The 14,687-nt window shown below is 32.1% G+C and overlaps 1 protein-coding gene and 1 long non-coding RNA gene across 7 annotated transcripts; both read left to right on the top strand.

Annotated features, from left to right (window-relative positions):
- On the top strand, positions 1-5,219 carry LOC107626453 (mitogen-activated protein kinase kinase kinase 5). 3 transcript variants are annotated; one of them, XR_002358856.1, is made up of 12 exons: positions 1-859; positions 1,166-1,738; positions 2,150-2,237; positions 2,654-2,716; positions 2,814-2,977; positions 3,118-3,193; positions 3,658-3,717; positions 3,804-3,932; positions 4,085-4,294; positions 4,374-4,535; positions 4,650-4,697; positions 4,796-5,219. XR_002358856.1 is itself a non-coding variant. In XM_021118217.1 (11 exons), the coding sequence occupies exons 1-10, from the start codon at positions 387-389 to the stop codon at positions 4,530-4,532; spliced, it is 1,995 nt and encodes a 664-aa protein (XP_020973876.1). In that variant the 5' UTR covers positions 1-386; the 3' UTR covers positions 4,533-4,535; positions 4,796-5,219. The 3 variants fall into 3 exon arrangements, 1 of the variants encoding a protein (XP_020973876.1); XM_021118217.1 differs by lacking the exon at positions 4,650-4,697; XR_002358854.1 differs by having other exon boundaries at positions 3-859; positions 4,374-4,697.
- Positions 6,541-13,046, top strand: LOC107626470. 4 transcript variants are annotated; one of them, XR_002358862.1, is made up of 4 exons: positions 6,541-7,543; positions 8,124-8,267; positions 8,524-8,599; positions 9,159-9,333. It is a non-coding gene; the product is annotated as an uncharacterized LOC107626470 (long non-coding RNA). The 4 variants fall into 4 exon arrangements; XR_002358860.1 differs by lacking the exon at positions 6,541-7,543 and adding an exon at positions 7,625-7,855; XR_002358861.1 differs by lacking the exons at positions 6,541-7,543; positions 9,159-9,333 and adding an exon at positions 12,882-13,046 and having other exon boundaries at positions 7,892-8,267.

Here is a 14,687-nt window from a genome sequence, read left to right on the forward strand (position 1 = left end):
GCCGACATAATAGTTTTGTTACAACAAAATAAAAACAAAGCGAGAGAAATCGAGAGAAAGAGAGAGAGAGCTCGACTTAGAGGGTAGTTTTCTTCTCTGTTTCTCTATCTCTCTCGAAAGCCAGAAATCTAGAACCATATCCACTAATAAGATCACCGCCCTAACGAAAAAGAAACTGCCAAAATCTTTAATGAAGGGACAAAGGTTTTGTTAGGACGCTAGAATAACCACCATGTTAATTAATACACGAAAGATTAACATTCCTTCTCCCTTGCATTTTGCTCCATGAATCGTTATCATCATTCCATTTCTTCAAATAAAATTTTGAATAAAACAACAGGGGAATTAGAACTCTTGATCTTATCTTCATTGTTCGAGAAATAACCATGCGGTGGATACACCTTACGTTTACCAAAGACAAAGACAAAAACAACTATTACGCTTCTTCTTCTTCTTCCTCCTCCTCTTCTTCTTCTTCCGTCGTTGAAAACCACAAGAAAGCATGGCGGTTCCGCAACGGGAACAAGAAGCGTCTCAACAACGATGGAAAGTCCGCTAACAGTTACAAGAAGCATGTTGACGTGGAAGAGGAGGCTGCCGTGGCGATTACGACAACCTCTCCTTCCGGCATTCGCACCACATCCACCTCCTCCTCTGCGTCAGCGTCTTCCTCCTCTTCCTCCGCCATGCCTCTCCCGTTGCCTTTGCCGCAGCGTGATGCAGAATGTCGCCAACCGTCACCTGTAAGAACCTCCAGCGGCGCTAGCTCCAATGGCTATCGATCCGCGGAGGATCGCGATCAAACTGATGCTGCGGCAGCTGTCAACGGTTCATCCTTCACGGGCTTCAAGATGAGGAGGTATTGTTTATTGAATAACGTAATGCCACTTGAAAACCTAATTTGTGTGCAATTATTGAAAGGTTTTGTCTCTTTACAAAATAGAATCACGGAATGTATATATGATTCTGTATTCTGATTGATTGCCAAAATGGACTAAAACTTCTGTTAGGATTATTGCATGGACCAGTGTCAATGTTTAATTTTTCTGAAGCTGTTAGAATTATTCCTTATGTTTTTGTTTCTTTATACTAGCAATATCAATATGCCCTGCGAAATGGATATCGTAAGAATTCTTTTTTTTTTTTTCCCCGAATATTGTTGCAGTGTTTTTGCTAGCAACCGAGACACAAGGCGGAAGGCTGATCAGGTAGAAAATCGCTTGTCACCGAGATCTCAAGAAAACTATTGCTTAAGCCACTCCGGCAGGAGTGGTTCGAGTAGTCCCTTTGCAAGTCCCAAGATCAGTCCGTGTAGCACAGATGATTTCGTGCCATATCATTATGTGGCTCCAAAAGGAAACCAATTCTGGTCTGCACCGGAGATAACTAATTCAGAATCATCCATTCATCCAATCTTTGATTTATCGGCGTCTGGCACCGAAACCTCGCCAAAGGGAAGACCTCAGCTACTCCATGTTAAGAGCTCAAGTGGACCTCCATCACCCTTGCACGGCGGCATGATGAATGAGACTGCATCAGCGCGCCGGGCTGAAGGTAATTCTGTCAGTGTCCACCGTTTACCCCTGCCTCCCATGCCCAACTCACCTACCCTAACCGCTGCAACTACCTACTCCCACGCCCCGGGGAGATCAGAATCTTTGCCAATGAAAAGCCAATGGAAGAAAGGGAAACTTATTGGTCGTGGCACGTTTGGAAGTGTTTATGTTGGCACTAATAGGTATGTATATAAATTTAGTTACATTGAATTCTTATAGTTTTACCAAATTTGTAATTAAATCTCTATAGTTTAAACAAAAATGTTATTTGTACGCTAAAATAGCCATTATTTATCTGTGTAGTTTAGCTCATTTTTAATGCGTATTTTGTATTTCAAGATATATTATTTATCTGTGTAGTTTAGCTCATTTTTAATGCGTATTTTGTATTTCAAGATATATTATACATAGTGGCTGATTTTAGTGTATACCTAGTATAATTATAGTTTAAAATCATTCAGTTAGGTTCCTATACTGTTTGAATTTTCTAATTAGGTCCTGACCGTATCCAAATTTGTTAAAGTTTTTATGTACTTGATGCTCTTCTCTTCAGTCTCTTCAAAGGATTTGAAATAATTTTCTCTTCTTGATAGAGAAACTGGAGCATTGTGTGCTGTGAAAGAAGTAGAATTATGTCACGAGGATCCAACTTCCATAGAGTCTATAAAGCAGTTAGAGCAGGTTGGTTATTCATTACTTTGAGTTCTCTTAGCATACATACATAAACAATGGGATATGGTGGATTTGTGATTATGATGATCAAAATGTTTAATCATGAAAAGTATGGTGAACAATGCAACTCTTTTAGTTGTAATACTTGATCATAAAAAATAATTCTAGTTCCTAGGAAGATAAGAGGCCTAGTTTAAGTTAACTGGTCAATTATTTACTTAATTTACCTATTTTCTTTGTCTGATGCCATATATTTTTTCATGATAACTCTTAAATTTCATAGATACTGTCCAATTACATTAATGTGGTTCTCATTACCTGATCTTTTTAATGAATTGGAAATAAAATCTTGTGCTAATAAATTATGAAACAATGGAAGGTGGTGCATTCTTTATCCTTATTACTAACCTTTACCTATTTTTCAGGAAATTAAAGTTCTTAGCCAACTGAAACATTCAAATATTGTGCAGTACTATGGTAGTGAAGTAGTAAGTGATCTTCTACTTGAACCTTAGGTACCCAACATTGATAATTTATTTCTATTACAACCTCAACCTTATAACATCATTATGTTATTTTTCATAGGTTGAAGACAAATTCAATATTTATCTGGAATATGTACATCCTGGTTCAATTAATAAATATGTCCGCGACCATTGTGGCGCCATAACAGAATCGGTCGTTAGGAATTTTACTCGCCATATTCTTTCGGGGTTGGCATACTTGCATAGCAAGAAAACAATTCATAGGTACGGACCCATGCTCGGTATGCTCATACTAGCTGCAGCTTGAAACCTATGTACATAGATACACAAGTATTCAATTACTTTTTTTCTGGAAAACTGTTTCCTGTAACATAATTGTTTTGTTCATTTTGGATTATGAATAGGGACATTAAAGGGGCTAATTTGCTTGTCGATTCGGCAGGAGTTGTCAAACTTGCTGATTTTGGAATGGCAAAGCATGTGAGTTCCAAGTATCCTCCTAGCAATAATTACTTTGTCTTGTGTCATGTCTGCAAGGTTCCTTAAACTAATTGGTTTTGAAACTTAGGCATTAGAACACACAGGATTTAAGTTAAAAGGCTCAAACTTATTGCTTTTAAAAAACTATCTATTGGTTGAGATTTCTAATGTCCTGATCTCTTAAAGTAGACTAAGTTGTCTCTCAGTAGAAGATTTTAATAATAAGGTCCTTAATCTGCTAGTTTTCCTTTCTTAAATTATGTTTATTCATGATCTGATGTTTATTATATGTAGTTGAAATGAGATCCTTCCTTAAGGGTAACCTATTGATCAGTTTGAATCTCTGGACTACTTAGAAAATTTTTAATTTCCTTTTTCTTTTTTTTTTTTTAGTTGCACTTCCATGATTTAACCGTTAATCTTTATATTTGATGAAAATAATTTTGAACCTCGATGTTACACAGCTTAATGGATATGAAGGTAATCTCTCTTTGAAGGGAAGTCCATATTGGATGGCTCCAGAGGTATCTTATTCTTATTCTACGTTCCTCTCTGATACCTTAATCCATTCCTCTGTAATTCATTGACAATCCAATCAATTCTGTTACAGCTTATGCAGACTGTTGTTATGCATAAGGATAACAACTCGGATCTAGCTTATGCTACTGATATTTGGAGCCTCGGTTGTACAATCATTGAAATGTTCAATGGGAAGCCTCCATGGAGCGAGTTCGAAGGAGTAAGCATAGCTAAATTTTCTGTCATCTCTTTTCAATTTATTAAGCTCTGTCTAAATTATAAGCAAATAATAGTACATGATAAGTTTTTAAGACGATGTTTGTGTACAAGTCCATAACTTCCTTTCAATTTTAATTTGATACAATTATGCAGGCTGCAGCAATGTTTAAGGTTATGAAAGATACCCCGCCTATACCGGAAACATTGTCATCCGAAGGCAAAGATTTCTTGAGGTGCTGCTTTAGAAGAAATCCGGCAGAGCGACCTACTGCTGCAATGTTACTCGAACATCGATTTTTGAAGAACTCTCAACCGATGGATGTTACACCTTCCACTCAATTGTACAATGGAACAACAATCATGGTACATAATATAACTCTCCTGCTGCTTTATATTTGCCAAAATCATTCAGTTCGCAACTAAGTTTTTCTTATGTTTGCAGGATAAAACTCTAGGCCCTCATAGTCCCACAGGGCATCTAGAAAATATACCTGATCAGATATCTATCACGTGCGAGAAGATTGCGAAGTTGAAAGCTGCAGAGCGGCGAGGAATTCTTATTCCTAACTTGGATATCTTGCCAGCATTCCAAAGACAATAACTAGTTAGCTACATCCTCTCCTTGATCTTTCGCTCTTCGTCCCCCGTCCCCTGTAGCTCAACCCCTTAAGCATGATTTTTTTGTGTGCTGGAATTGAGCAAATATCTCACAATGTAGCTTCTGCATAACATCACTAAAATATATGGAGAAGGAAAAGAGAAAATGGTATTTTTCTTTTTTCTGATCACTCTTGTTAATGGAATTTTCATCATTTATGATAACAATTGGGCTTGTTTAACTAATCAACATATGGAATCTTGTAGGTTACTTGCTTCTATTGAGGTTCTTCATCAAGATTATCACTAAAAGAGTGATGTTGCTTCTAGAAGAAGGTATGTTGCATGCAACAGATCATAGTAGCAGTTTTTGTATTATAGTAATGTTTATGCTTGACTTAGAAGATTGCAGCAATTAACCTTCTAAGCAAAGGGAATAATTCTCCCTCCATCAGCATTACAATGAATTGAATATGTAAATATAATTAGGATACACCTTTCCTAGTTTTGATGGTGATTGTGATTATGACATGGGAGGGGCAGTGTATGTTAGTCAACTCCAGTTGTTATATTTTTAATAATGATACTTGAAGATTGGAATATTAGTCTTAGATTGTAAAAAAATTGCCCTGCCCGGCCAAACAAAGGAAAAAAGAACACAAGAGCATACTCTTATGAATTCACCCATAAAGCAGCGCGTACCAATTTACACGTATTGCGTATCAATTTATCTGCCTATCGGAACATCATATATATATTTTTTATATAAAATATTTTATTTACTAATAACATACTGCGTACCGCGTATCCATTCCCGTATCGGAATGTATATTGTATTCCATGAAACTTTACACAATAGTTGCAACATTTGAATGCTCTACTTGTCCTAATTAAGATGGAAGAATAAATAATCTGGGTGTATTTTTTAATATGTTTCTAAATTCTAAAGCTATCCTCAACAAAAACATTTGCTTGATAATATATTATCATTGAATGATGTAACTCAACTGTAAAAAGTTATTTAAAGAAATAAAGAATGTCTCGTATCTATAAATACTCTCGAAATTTTATCTTTAAAAAAATGAGACTTGTAATATATTTATTAACTTGACCATTCACCACTAATACTAAGCAGCTTTAATAATTTCTCATAAAAATTTGAAAGTATGTCTGGATCCTCTGAAAATAATTAGTGTCAAATTTTTCTAAACTTCTTCTAAGATGAATTTTGGTTACCCATAAATTTAGTGGGAGTTTGTTTTATGAGTAAACATTCAAATTCATCCCTAAAAAATTTTAGATTAAATATTTTGGTTCTCAATAAATTTTATCTTCTAGAAGTCTTTGAAAATTATTACCATGGAATAAATTGGTTCCTTTATTATTTTAAAAGGAGACTAATCCTATCCTATAACAATCCTTTAAAAGAAGGTTTATTCAGTGGTGGAATTTCTATGTAGCATCCTCTAGAATTTTTCAAATTTTTATGTATGATCTTTATTACAATAACACTCCATGATCAAACCACCCTCATTCCACTACTCTTCTGAACATTGTACCTACTTTTTTTTTTTTATCATCCTTGGCTTTGTTTGATTAGTGGGTGGAAATAAATAAGACACAAACACAAATACACAAAATGACACAGACACAATGAGACATGGAATTTGAGAATTTATTTGGTACTTAAGGACATAACATTATTTACAATTTACCATTCTAACAAAATGACAATGTTATCCCTGCCACAAACCATCAATACCATCTCTTTACCATTATTTCTGTTCAAATTACCACTATTAAAACCACCATAACCACTTCTTTACCACCATTTCAATACAAATTATAACTATTAATAATAACAAACACAAAATAAATTAAAAATTCAGATCCAATCTAATTTAAAATATAAATACAATATCTAATTTAATATATAAACACAATTTTCAATCAACATTTAAATAAAAAATAAATATATAATATATAAATTAAAAAAAAAACAGAAAATTAAATGGATCTGGCAACGAGGAAGAGAGGCAGAGGAATTGTAGAAGAGAAGTGGAGACGAAATTAGAAGAGTCGGAGAGACCAAGATAGATCTATAAGGCGGATTGAGAGAGGGAGAGGGAGGCACGACAGAGGCGGCGACGGTGGATTTGATAAAAACAGATGCAAAGTAGAGGCTGCGTTGAATCTAAGCATAAGGAGGCTCAAAGATGAGGGAGCCAGGGAGGGAGAGAAGAGTTGAAGCAATGGAGAAGAGGAAGAGGAGGAAGAAGAGGAGGAGAAGAGGCGGCAAAAAAGGACAAAGGAATGGAGGCAGTGGAGAGGGATAGAGAAAGTGAGACAGTGGTTGGGGTGGGAGGTATGGAGGAAGAAAGGAGGCAATGAGAAAGAAGATGAGAAATAAGAGAAAAAAGAAGTGGATCACTTTACATATACACACTCCCTTGAATTTCAAATTTCGAATTCAAAATCAATTAAAAAAGGGATTCATTCCCAATTTCCCATCATCTACGTCTCCATTCTCTGTTTCCATTTTTCTCTCTTCCTCCTCTTCTTCTTCGATTCTTCTCCTTCATCGTCAGTTCCTCCTCTTTTTTTCCCTTCCTTCATTCGTTTCTTCTTCCTGTTCCTAATCTAAGTTGGAGATGAAAGTTATAAAGTTCATGCACTCACCAAGGCAGAGGATGTCATTGTACCTCATGGCTCCAACCTTCAGGGGAGTCGTCGCAGTGGAGGCAATGCCAGCGGTGGTGGTAGGGTTACGGCGGTGGATGAGGTGCCGATTGCTATGGTGGTAGACGATGGTATGGCGTGGTGGTCGCAACTGATGCGGTGGAGTTCGTGATAATCATCGATGTGTGGTGATGGATACGGAAGAGGAAGGGGCGAAAGAGAGCATATAGCTGGAAAGTACTGAGTGGTGGCCATAGAGAGCACTACAGACTATAAAAGCCGAGAGCACAGCAGCGACGACCAAAACAGAACCGTGAGATCTAATCGGCGTTCAGAGTAGATTTGCATGGTTGTTATTTTTTTTAATTAATTAATTAGATAAATTATGTAAATGATTATTATTTGTTTAATCTACAAATTTTATTGTTTTAAAATTTAAAATTTAAATTGAAAAAAAAATCATTTGTATATGTTCATTTTCACTATCCTCACAAATCATGTTTTCCAATTTTTTCTTCTCATCACTCTTGCTCTCGCTCTCTAATACTGGGGAGCTGCAGTATTCGACAACCAAATCAAATCGGCTACTGTTTGTGAAACATGCTGCGGTATCTTCTTTTTAAGTTTTGATCATGGAGTTTGGTAAATGTTTTGATTTTACTCACTGATAAAATTACTTACAGGTAATCCTTTTTTCTTCCTTTTTGGAACTTTAGTTATTTCTAACATTAGTGCTTAATATGTTGTTTCTATTTGTTGTGCATCTGTTGTACTGAGTTACATTTTTTTAACACATCTATATTTGGACAATCCCTCAACTACCTTTAGTTATTTCATTGTTAGATCACATATAATATGCTCAATCACATGTATCCATGATAAAAGAGTGTTGAAGTTTCTGGTGTTTTCATGATAGGTTGAATGGTTGATCTAAGTGGAGCAGGGCACCTTTGCTTGTGATAGTTTTTGAGCCTGATATAAAAACCGGTATTGAAGCAGCAGATCATGCAGCAGAAATACGGAAATTGGTTCAGTATTTGGGAGTGAACAATGACAATATGTAAGAAGGATCTCTTTGTTTTTTATCTCTTTTATTTATTTTAAAAGATGGCAGTCTATATTTACATAGATTTGTATTCAAATTTTATGTTTTCTTAGAGTTAAGGATAGATATGGGATGCACCCTATACATGTAGTCAACTTATATGTTAACCAAGCATTGAACATCAATTTATATAGTATTAATAATAATAGAGTTAAAGACTTAAATTCAGCTTAGTATGTTTTCTTATTTTAGTTCATTCTTTTTCTTTAAGAAAAGCTTTTTCTATACTAACAGTGGTGGGTGCTTTCAGTATCTAAATCACTATCAGCAGAAGTACATAATTCAAGGTGTAAATTTCAATTCACTTCTTAATTATTTTACTAATGTTAATCTTAGTACATGTACTATCTAAATATCTTATTAGATATGGCAAATTTCTCTTCTCTATATAAGGATCTAATTAAATAAGAAGCTAATTTATTTTTTTATTCAATGCAGTCCCCAAACATATATCACCGAGGTAGAAAGTGCAAATGTATGGATCACTCACAAATTAACTTTTTCATACTAAGCATAATATGTATTTGTGTGGACTTGCCATTTATACATATATTTTTTTCCTCTAATTTTGGTTAACTTAATTGTGACTTGATGCCTAAAAGATTGAAAGTCTCAATGTTTATTCTTAAGCTTTTGAATATCACAAATTGTATTACAAGGTTAGCAGACAGTACACTAAGATTTGGGGATTTAGAATCCTTTGAACTGATTGGATCACCTAGACAAGAGATTTCTCATTTAGTGTCATGTGAGTCATGGTGTTAGCAATAGAGATTATTCGTGGGTTTGGATTCTGCAGTTTCTCTCTTTTAAATGTTCTTATTGTGCATTATTTTCTTTTTTCAGGTTCACCCCATTATGTACAAGAACAAATATAGTGGAGATCATGGTTCTCTATGAATTTTGGTAGATATTTTTACTTAATGTTTCTTTTATGGTTCCTTTTTGATATGTTGATTTTACTAAAATTATTTGGGATCTGATTTCTAACAACCAGAATTTACTAAAAATGAAAATGGGCACGTTATCAAACAGCAAAGCTGCAAAGGCTTCTTGATAGTGCAATATGAAGACAAGATCCATGGGTGTGAAGAATTCCACTAAGAAAACTATTAGAAGGAATCACGAATAAGTGGTAATTTGTTTTTTCAATTAATCTACTGATAGTTGTCATTTACTTATGGGGTTTTTGTTGGTTTGTTCTTTTTTGGGAATTTTTTGGTTTGTTCTTTTGTCATTTAGTTATTTTAGCAGGGTTCAAGCTATGATCAAGAAGCTTTACTTTAAGTTACGAAGAATAAACCACCAGTTTCTTTCTTCAAATTGCTAAAGAGCAATGGAACCTTCAACTTTTTGTTTTGTGAATGACTGCTGTTATAATATAGATATAATTCAGACATTTATCTATTTATTTTTTGAATTTGATCTGTTTTATTTTGTTCTCTTTTACCTTTTCCAGTTTTATTTCAATTTGAATGTTTCTATAGTAAGCACATGCTCTTAATTTTTTATTATTGATTATTTAATGGTGTTTTCTTTCAACTTCATGCCCCTACCCTTTTTTTTTGTTTAAAAAATATGTTCTTTAACTACCTCGCTATTGATTTTTATTGTTTATTGTTTCTGATATTACTTATGGTTGTTCTGTTGTTCTGTTTTGCTATGCTATCATATACATAAATATTGAGAATTTACTATTAATTATTAAGTGACGACTAATTATAAAAAATTATAATAAATAATAAACACTTATTTTCATTGATATTCTTATATGAATAACACTCATTATTGATTCCTCTCTAAAAGAAGGTGGTCAATGTGATAAATATGTATCTCCATGCTTTTCATGCTAAGACTTTTAGCCTTCCTTCTTTATTTTTTTTTTCCAGGCAAAAAAGAAGGTGGAACTCTTGGAGCCCAGGATTCGACAGCTCTGCCTGATTTTCAAAGACATTTTTCTTGCAACAACCAAATTATGGGATCTCCAAGCTCCCATTTAGATTTGTGGTACTCTAACTTCTTGCAATCTCCGATTCTACTGAATATGTACACTTTTGTGCATCCCTTACTCTATTGCTTTCTTTGTTGCAATCCCATTTGTTTCGGTTTTTTTCCTTTCTTTTTAAAGTTTCCATCTGATTGATGGGTTATTGCGTTTATTTTTTATTTTAATTTTTTCTAATAGTGATTTTATATTGTTTTAATTTGAGAGTGAGATTACTATTATATTTTTTAATATGTTTTTTTAAGCATATTTTAAAATCTTAATTTTCATTTCATATAACCTCTCTAGAATCTTATTTTTCCAATACATTATGGACTAAGATTATTAATACTCCTCCTTTTGAAACTCCATTTTTCTTTTGTTATCTTTTTCTCAGGTTTTAGTATGAGATTGGGTTCTATTCTGATGTGAAGTATTTCGAGCACATCGCTTGATAGTAAATATGATGATGTTGATAAGTTCCTTTCTCCATTCATAAGGGTTGATGAGAATGAACATTCAATCTATATCTACAGTAATTTGAATAAACAAGTAAGTTTCCATAAGATTCCTTAGTGGTGTAACTTTGTGTATGTTCTATTATGTTGTCATTAATTATTCATTTCAATTATCCCTGTCTAAATATTTTATATCTGATTTGATTAGTAACCATGGTGCCAAGACTTTAAATGTCCTCATGAAGGAACCGTGGATCATTCTAGATTATCAAGGGAAAAACAGAAAAATTGCTTTTTTAGTGTGCATGCAGAAAATTTTTTGATATCTCATTCATACATAAGCAAGGTTCTACTTTTTAAAGAGGAAAAAAAAAAAGAACGAAGAACAAATAAAACACAGAATTTGACAGTCTTTAGTTTCTTTTTTCTCACTTGAGAGCAGATGCATGAAACAGGACATAGCTGAACTTATTAATAAAATTAACAGATTATCCATTACCATTCAGTTTATTAATAAGGTTTGAAGAATCACAAATGGGGCCACTATTTTATTTGTGGGTGAGTTCGTTTTGGTTTGTTTCCTTTTTAGATTAATGGTATGTATCAATTGCTTCGCAACATTAGTATTTGATATTCTTCTTTCAGTGGTTATGTTTTTGTTCGATGAAGCGGATTTGGCTGGCACAAAGTTTGACTATTTATGGTTTGGAGTGAATATTTATGGTTTGTTGAGATGGTGAATTTGTCTCTTTATCTTGAAAATTTATATGTTTGGCAAATATATGGATTAAAACCATTTTTACAATTTTTCTTTCGAAAGCCTCTGCTCCTAATAGAATTAAGATAATTCTTTCTTAGACTCTTTCATTTATGAGAACCTATTATTCTACATAATGAGAGTTTAGAGATCAACCATTTTGCATTGTGTGCATTGTGCATCCTGTTTTCTAGAAAAATAACTATTTATATTTCTTAAATGATTTATGCCTATGAAGTTCTCAAAAAACTTGCTTATGTGACTGATAAATCTGCTAGGAGAGCCCTTGAGCAATTATGTGGGTAAGAAGATGTAGTACTTCGTTGTACTTGATGTTCTATGCTCTTTTTCTTCTTTTTTTTTTTTCGTTGTACTTAGTGTTCTGTGCTCCTTTTTCTTTTTCATTTTTGTTGAAGTCATGTGCCTTCTCCTGCTTATTTGCTTTTCAATGAGTTGGGGTACTGATTTGTCTATGTATTATGACTTAATTTTTTTCATTTGAGGGATATAATTTTACTTTAAAATATCGGATTGCCATTGTTTAATTGAGTTCTTTGTTTATTACAGAGAATTTTGCACCACAATTCCTAATAATTTTGGATTCAGAAAAATTAAGCTCTCTCTCCCATACGTTTTTTTATCCACTTAGTCATTCATCGATTTATTTTATGGTTGAAATCATAATTGTGAATTTCTAACAACTGATAGTGGATTTTGTACACTCTATTCTCCAATTTGTTTTCTTTTATATTAATGGTATGTATCAATTGCTTTGCAACATTAGTATTTGATATTCTTCTTTCAATGGTTATGTTTTAGTTTGATGAGGTGGGTCTGGGTGGTGCAAAGTTTGAATATTTATAGTTTGGAGTGAATATTTATTTTTTTCTGCTTTAGCTTTCATTATTGTATATTCACGCTCTAACTACACATGCTATATTTTTCAGCTAATTTTTGTTGAGATATTGAATTTGTCTCTCTATTTTGAAAATTTTAGGTTTGGCAAATATATGCATTTAAACTATTTTTTCAATTTTTTTTGAAAGCCTCTGTTCCTATAGAATTAAGATAGTTCTTTCTTAGACTCTTTCATTTATGTGAACCTATTATTCTACATAATGAGAGTTTAGAAATTAACTATTTTGCATTGTGTATATTGTGCATCCTGTTTTTTAGAAAAATAGCTATTCATATTTCTTAAATGATGTAGAGCTATGAAGTTCTAAAAAAATTTGCTTATGTGATATATAATATTCTATGCTCTTTTGAACATCCATAATTGTATTTCTCTTATTATCATTATTATTTTGACTGCTGCTATATTAATGTTTATATTTATAATTTTACATGACTTTTGTGGCATTATGTAGCATGTGAGGTTGGTGACCGTGCCATTACAATGTTAGATTATCTTAATCATTGGAAAGGCTCTTTCTCTCTGGTGTGTGTTATTATCTATGACTATTAACAAGTTTTAGGATCAAACATATGGGACTATACTTGCCAAAGCATGTTTTTACACGCGAACAACTTTATGCAAGATTAAGGGTATTAGTTTAGAATAATTTATTCAAGGCAGAAGGTACAATCATAAATATTGTTTATAGAAAAATTTAGTTGATCATGTATAATTTTAAAATCTATTTAATATGTAATTTTAGATCTTTATATTCTTCTATAAATTTGTTACTTTTTTGTATGAATTATTTTTGGATACTTATTTACTTTAGTTTACAATTTTTCTATCATGTATTTATTGTAATTAAACATTAATCTTAATCTTAACTTATATGTTTTTACAATTAAATACGACTTTATGGATGATTTTAAATCAAAATATACATTAGGGATGGGTTGACCCTCAACGTGAGGGACCAAAACAATACTTATCCCTTATTCTAACAATAGCTAAATATTAACTGATTTTTATTAAATTTTGCATACTCGCGCATCACACGGGACACTTCGCTAGTTTATTCTATAGTAATAATTTTAAAAAATTTAATTGTCTTATAATAAAATTTATTAAAAAGTTATTTGTCCAATATGCATATTCAAAATTTGATTAAAAGTGAAGGAGGGACCAATTTATTCTATGAGAATTAAGAACTTATAGTGAATAAAAATTTATTTGAGACCAAAATATCCAATCTAAAATTTTTTATGTTTGAATTTAGGTATTCATTCTTGTTTTATTAAATAAGTTTTCATAAGAGTAAATATTAATTACTAGATTGAGTTTTCATAAAGTTAATTATATTAAAAATATTTCATTAAACTTACCTTGCACAAATCTAATTAATGACTTTTATATTAACTATTAACTACTTAATATACTAAAATTGGGTTTTCCCCCAACTAATACAGGTGACGTGTCGATTCCTCGTGAGTCCGTTTTCCCTCCAAAATGCATGAAATTTTCCATTTATTCTATACCTTGCCGCATTGCATGGATAGCAGATGAAATTTTCCATCTATTATAAATCTACTTAATATACTAAAACTGGGTTTTCCCCCAACTAATAAAGATGAGGTGTCGATTTCTCGTGACTCCGTTTTCCGTCCAAAATTAATGCACTTTCTCTATTCTAAATTATTTTATAAAAAATATTATTATTATAATTAATATTTAATGAATAATACATAATTATACTAATTTAGAAACATATCTTCATTATAATTATATCAAATCAAAATTTAATACATTATTAAAAAGTTACCTTAATAATAGGTAATTTACATATTTATTTTTGTTTTGCTAAAGTCTATATATAGTGTTTTCCTGTGGTACATGAATCTAAATTTGATAGTCAATTCATAATTTTATATTTAGTATTTTTTTGCTACTGCATAGAATAAGAATGTATTCTTCGTTTTTTATTGAAGTTTATCCTTTTAAGGTACAATTTATAATTTTTTATAATATCATATACTCTATATTTCTCTAAATAAATTTATTTTAAAAAATATCTTTATTATAACTATATTACAATATTACAATTAATATTTAATGAATAATGTATAAATATGCTAATTTAAGAAAGTATCTTTATTATCTATCTATTCTATTCTATTTTATCGAAAATGTTTGGTAACAAAAAAAATTAGCCAAAAACACCCATAATTCGCCTTATTTAGCATTCATTAATTGTTACGATAATTAATTAATACTAAAT

This window comes from Arachis ipaensis, chromosome B01 (genome assembly GCF_000816755.2).
Source record: "Arachis ipaensis cultivar K30076 chromosome B01, Araip1.1, whole genome shotgun sequence".
Classification (NCBI taxonomy): Eukaryota; Viridiplantae; Streptophyta; class Magnoliopsida; order Fabales; family Fabaceae; genus Arachis; species Arachis ipaensis.

Coding starts and splice junctions, on each gene's coding strand:
- LOC107626453 (XM_021118217.1), top strand. CDS start 387: ATGCGGTGGATACACCTTACGTTTACCAAAGACAAAGACAAAAACAAC. Junction 2,717..2,813: donor AGTACTATGGTAGTGAAGTA/GTAAGTGATCTT, acceptor TATTTTTCATAG/GTTGAAGACAAATTCAATAT. Junction 3,718..3,803: donor CATATTGGATGGCTCCAGAG/GTATCTTATTCT, acceptor ATTCTGTTACAG/CTTATGCAGACTGTTGTTAT.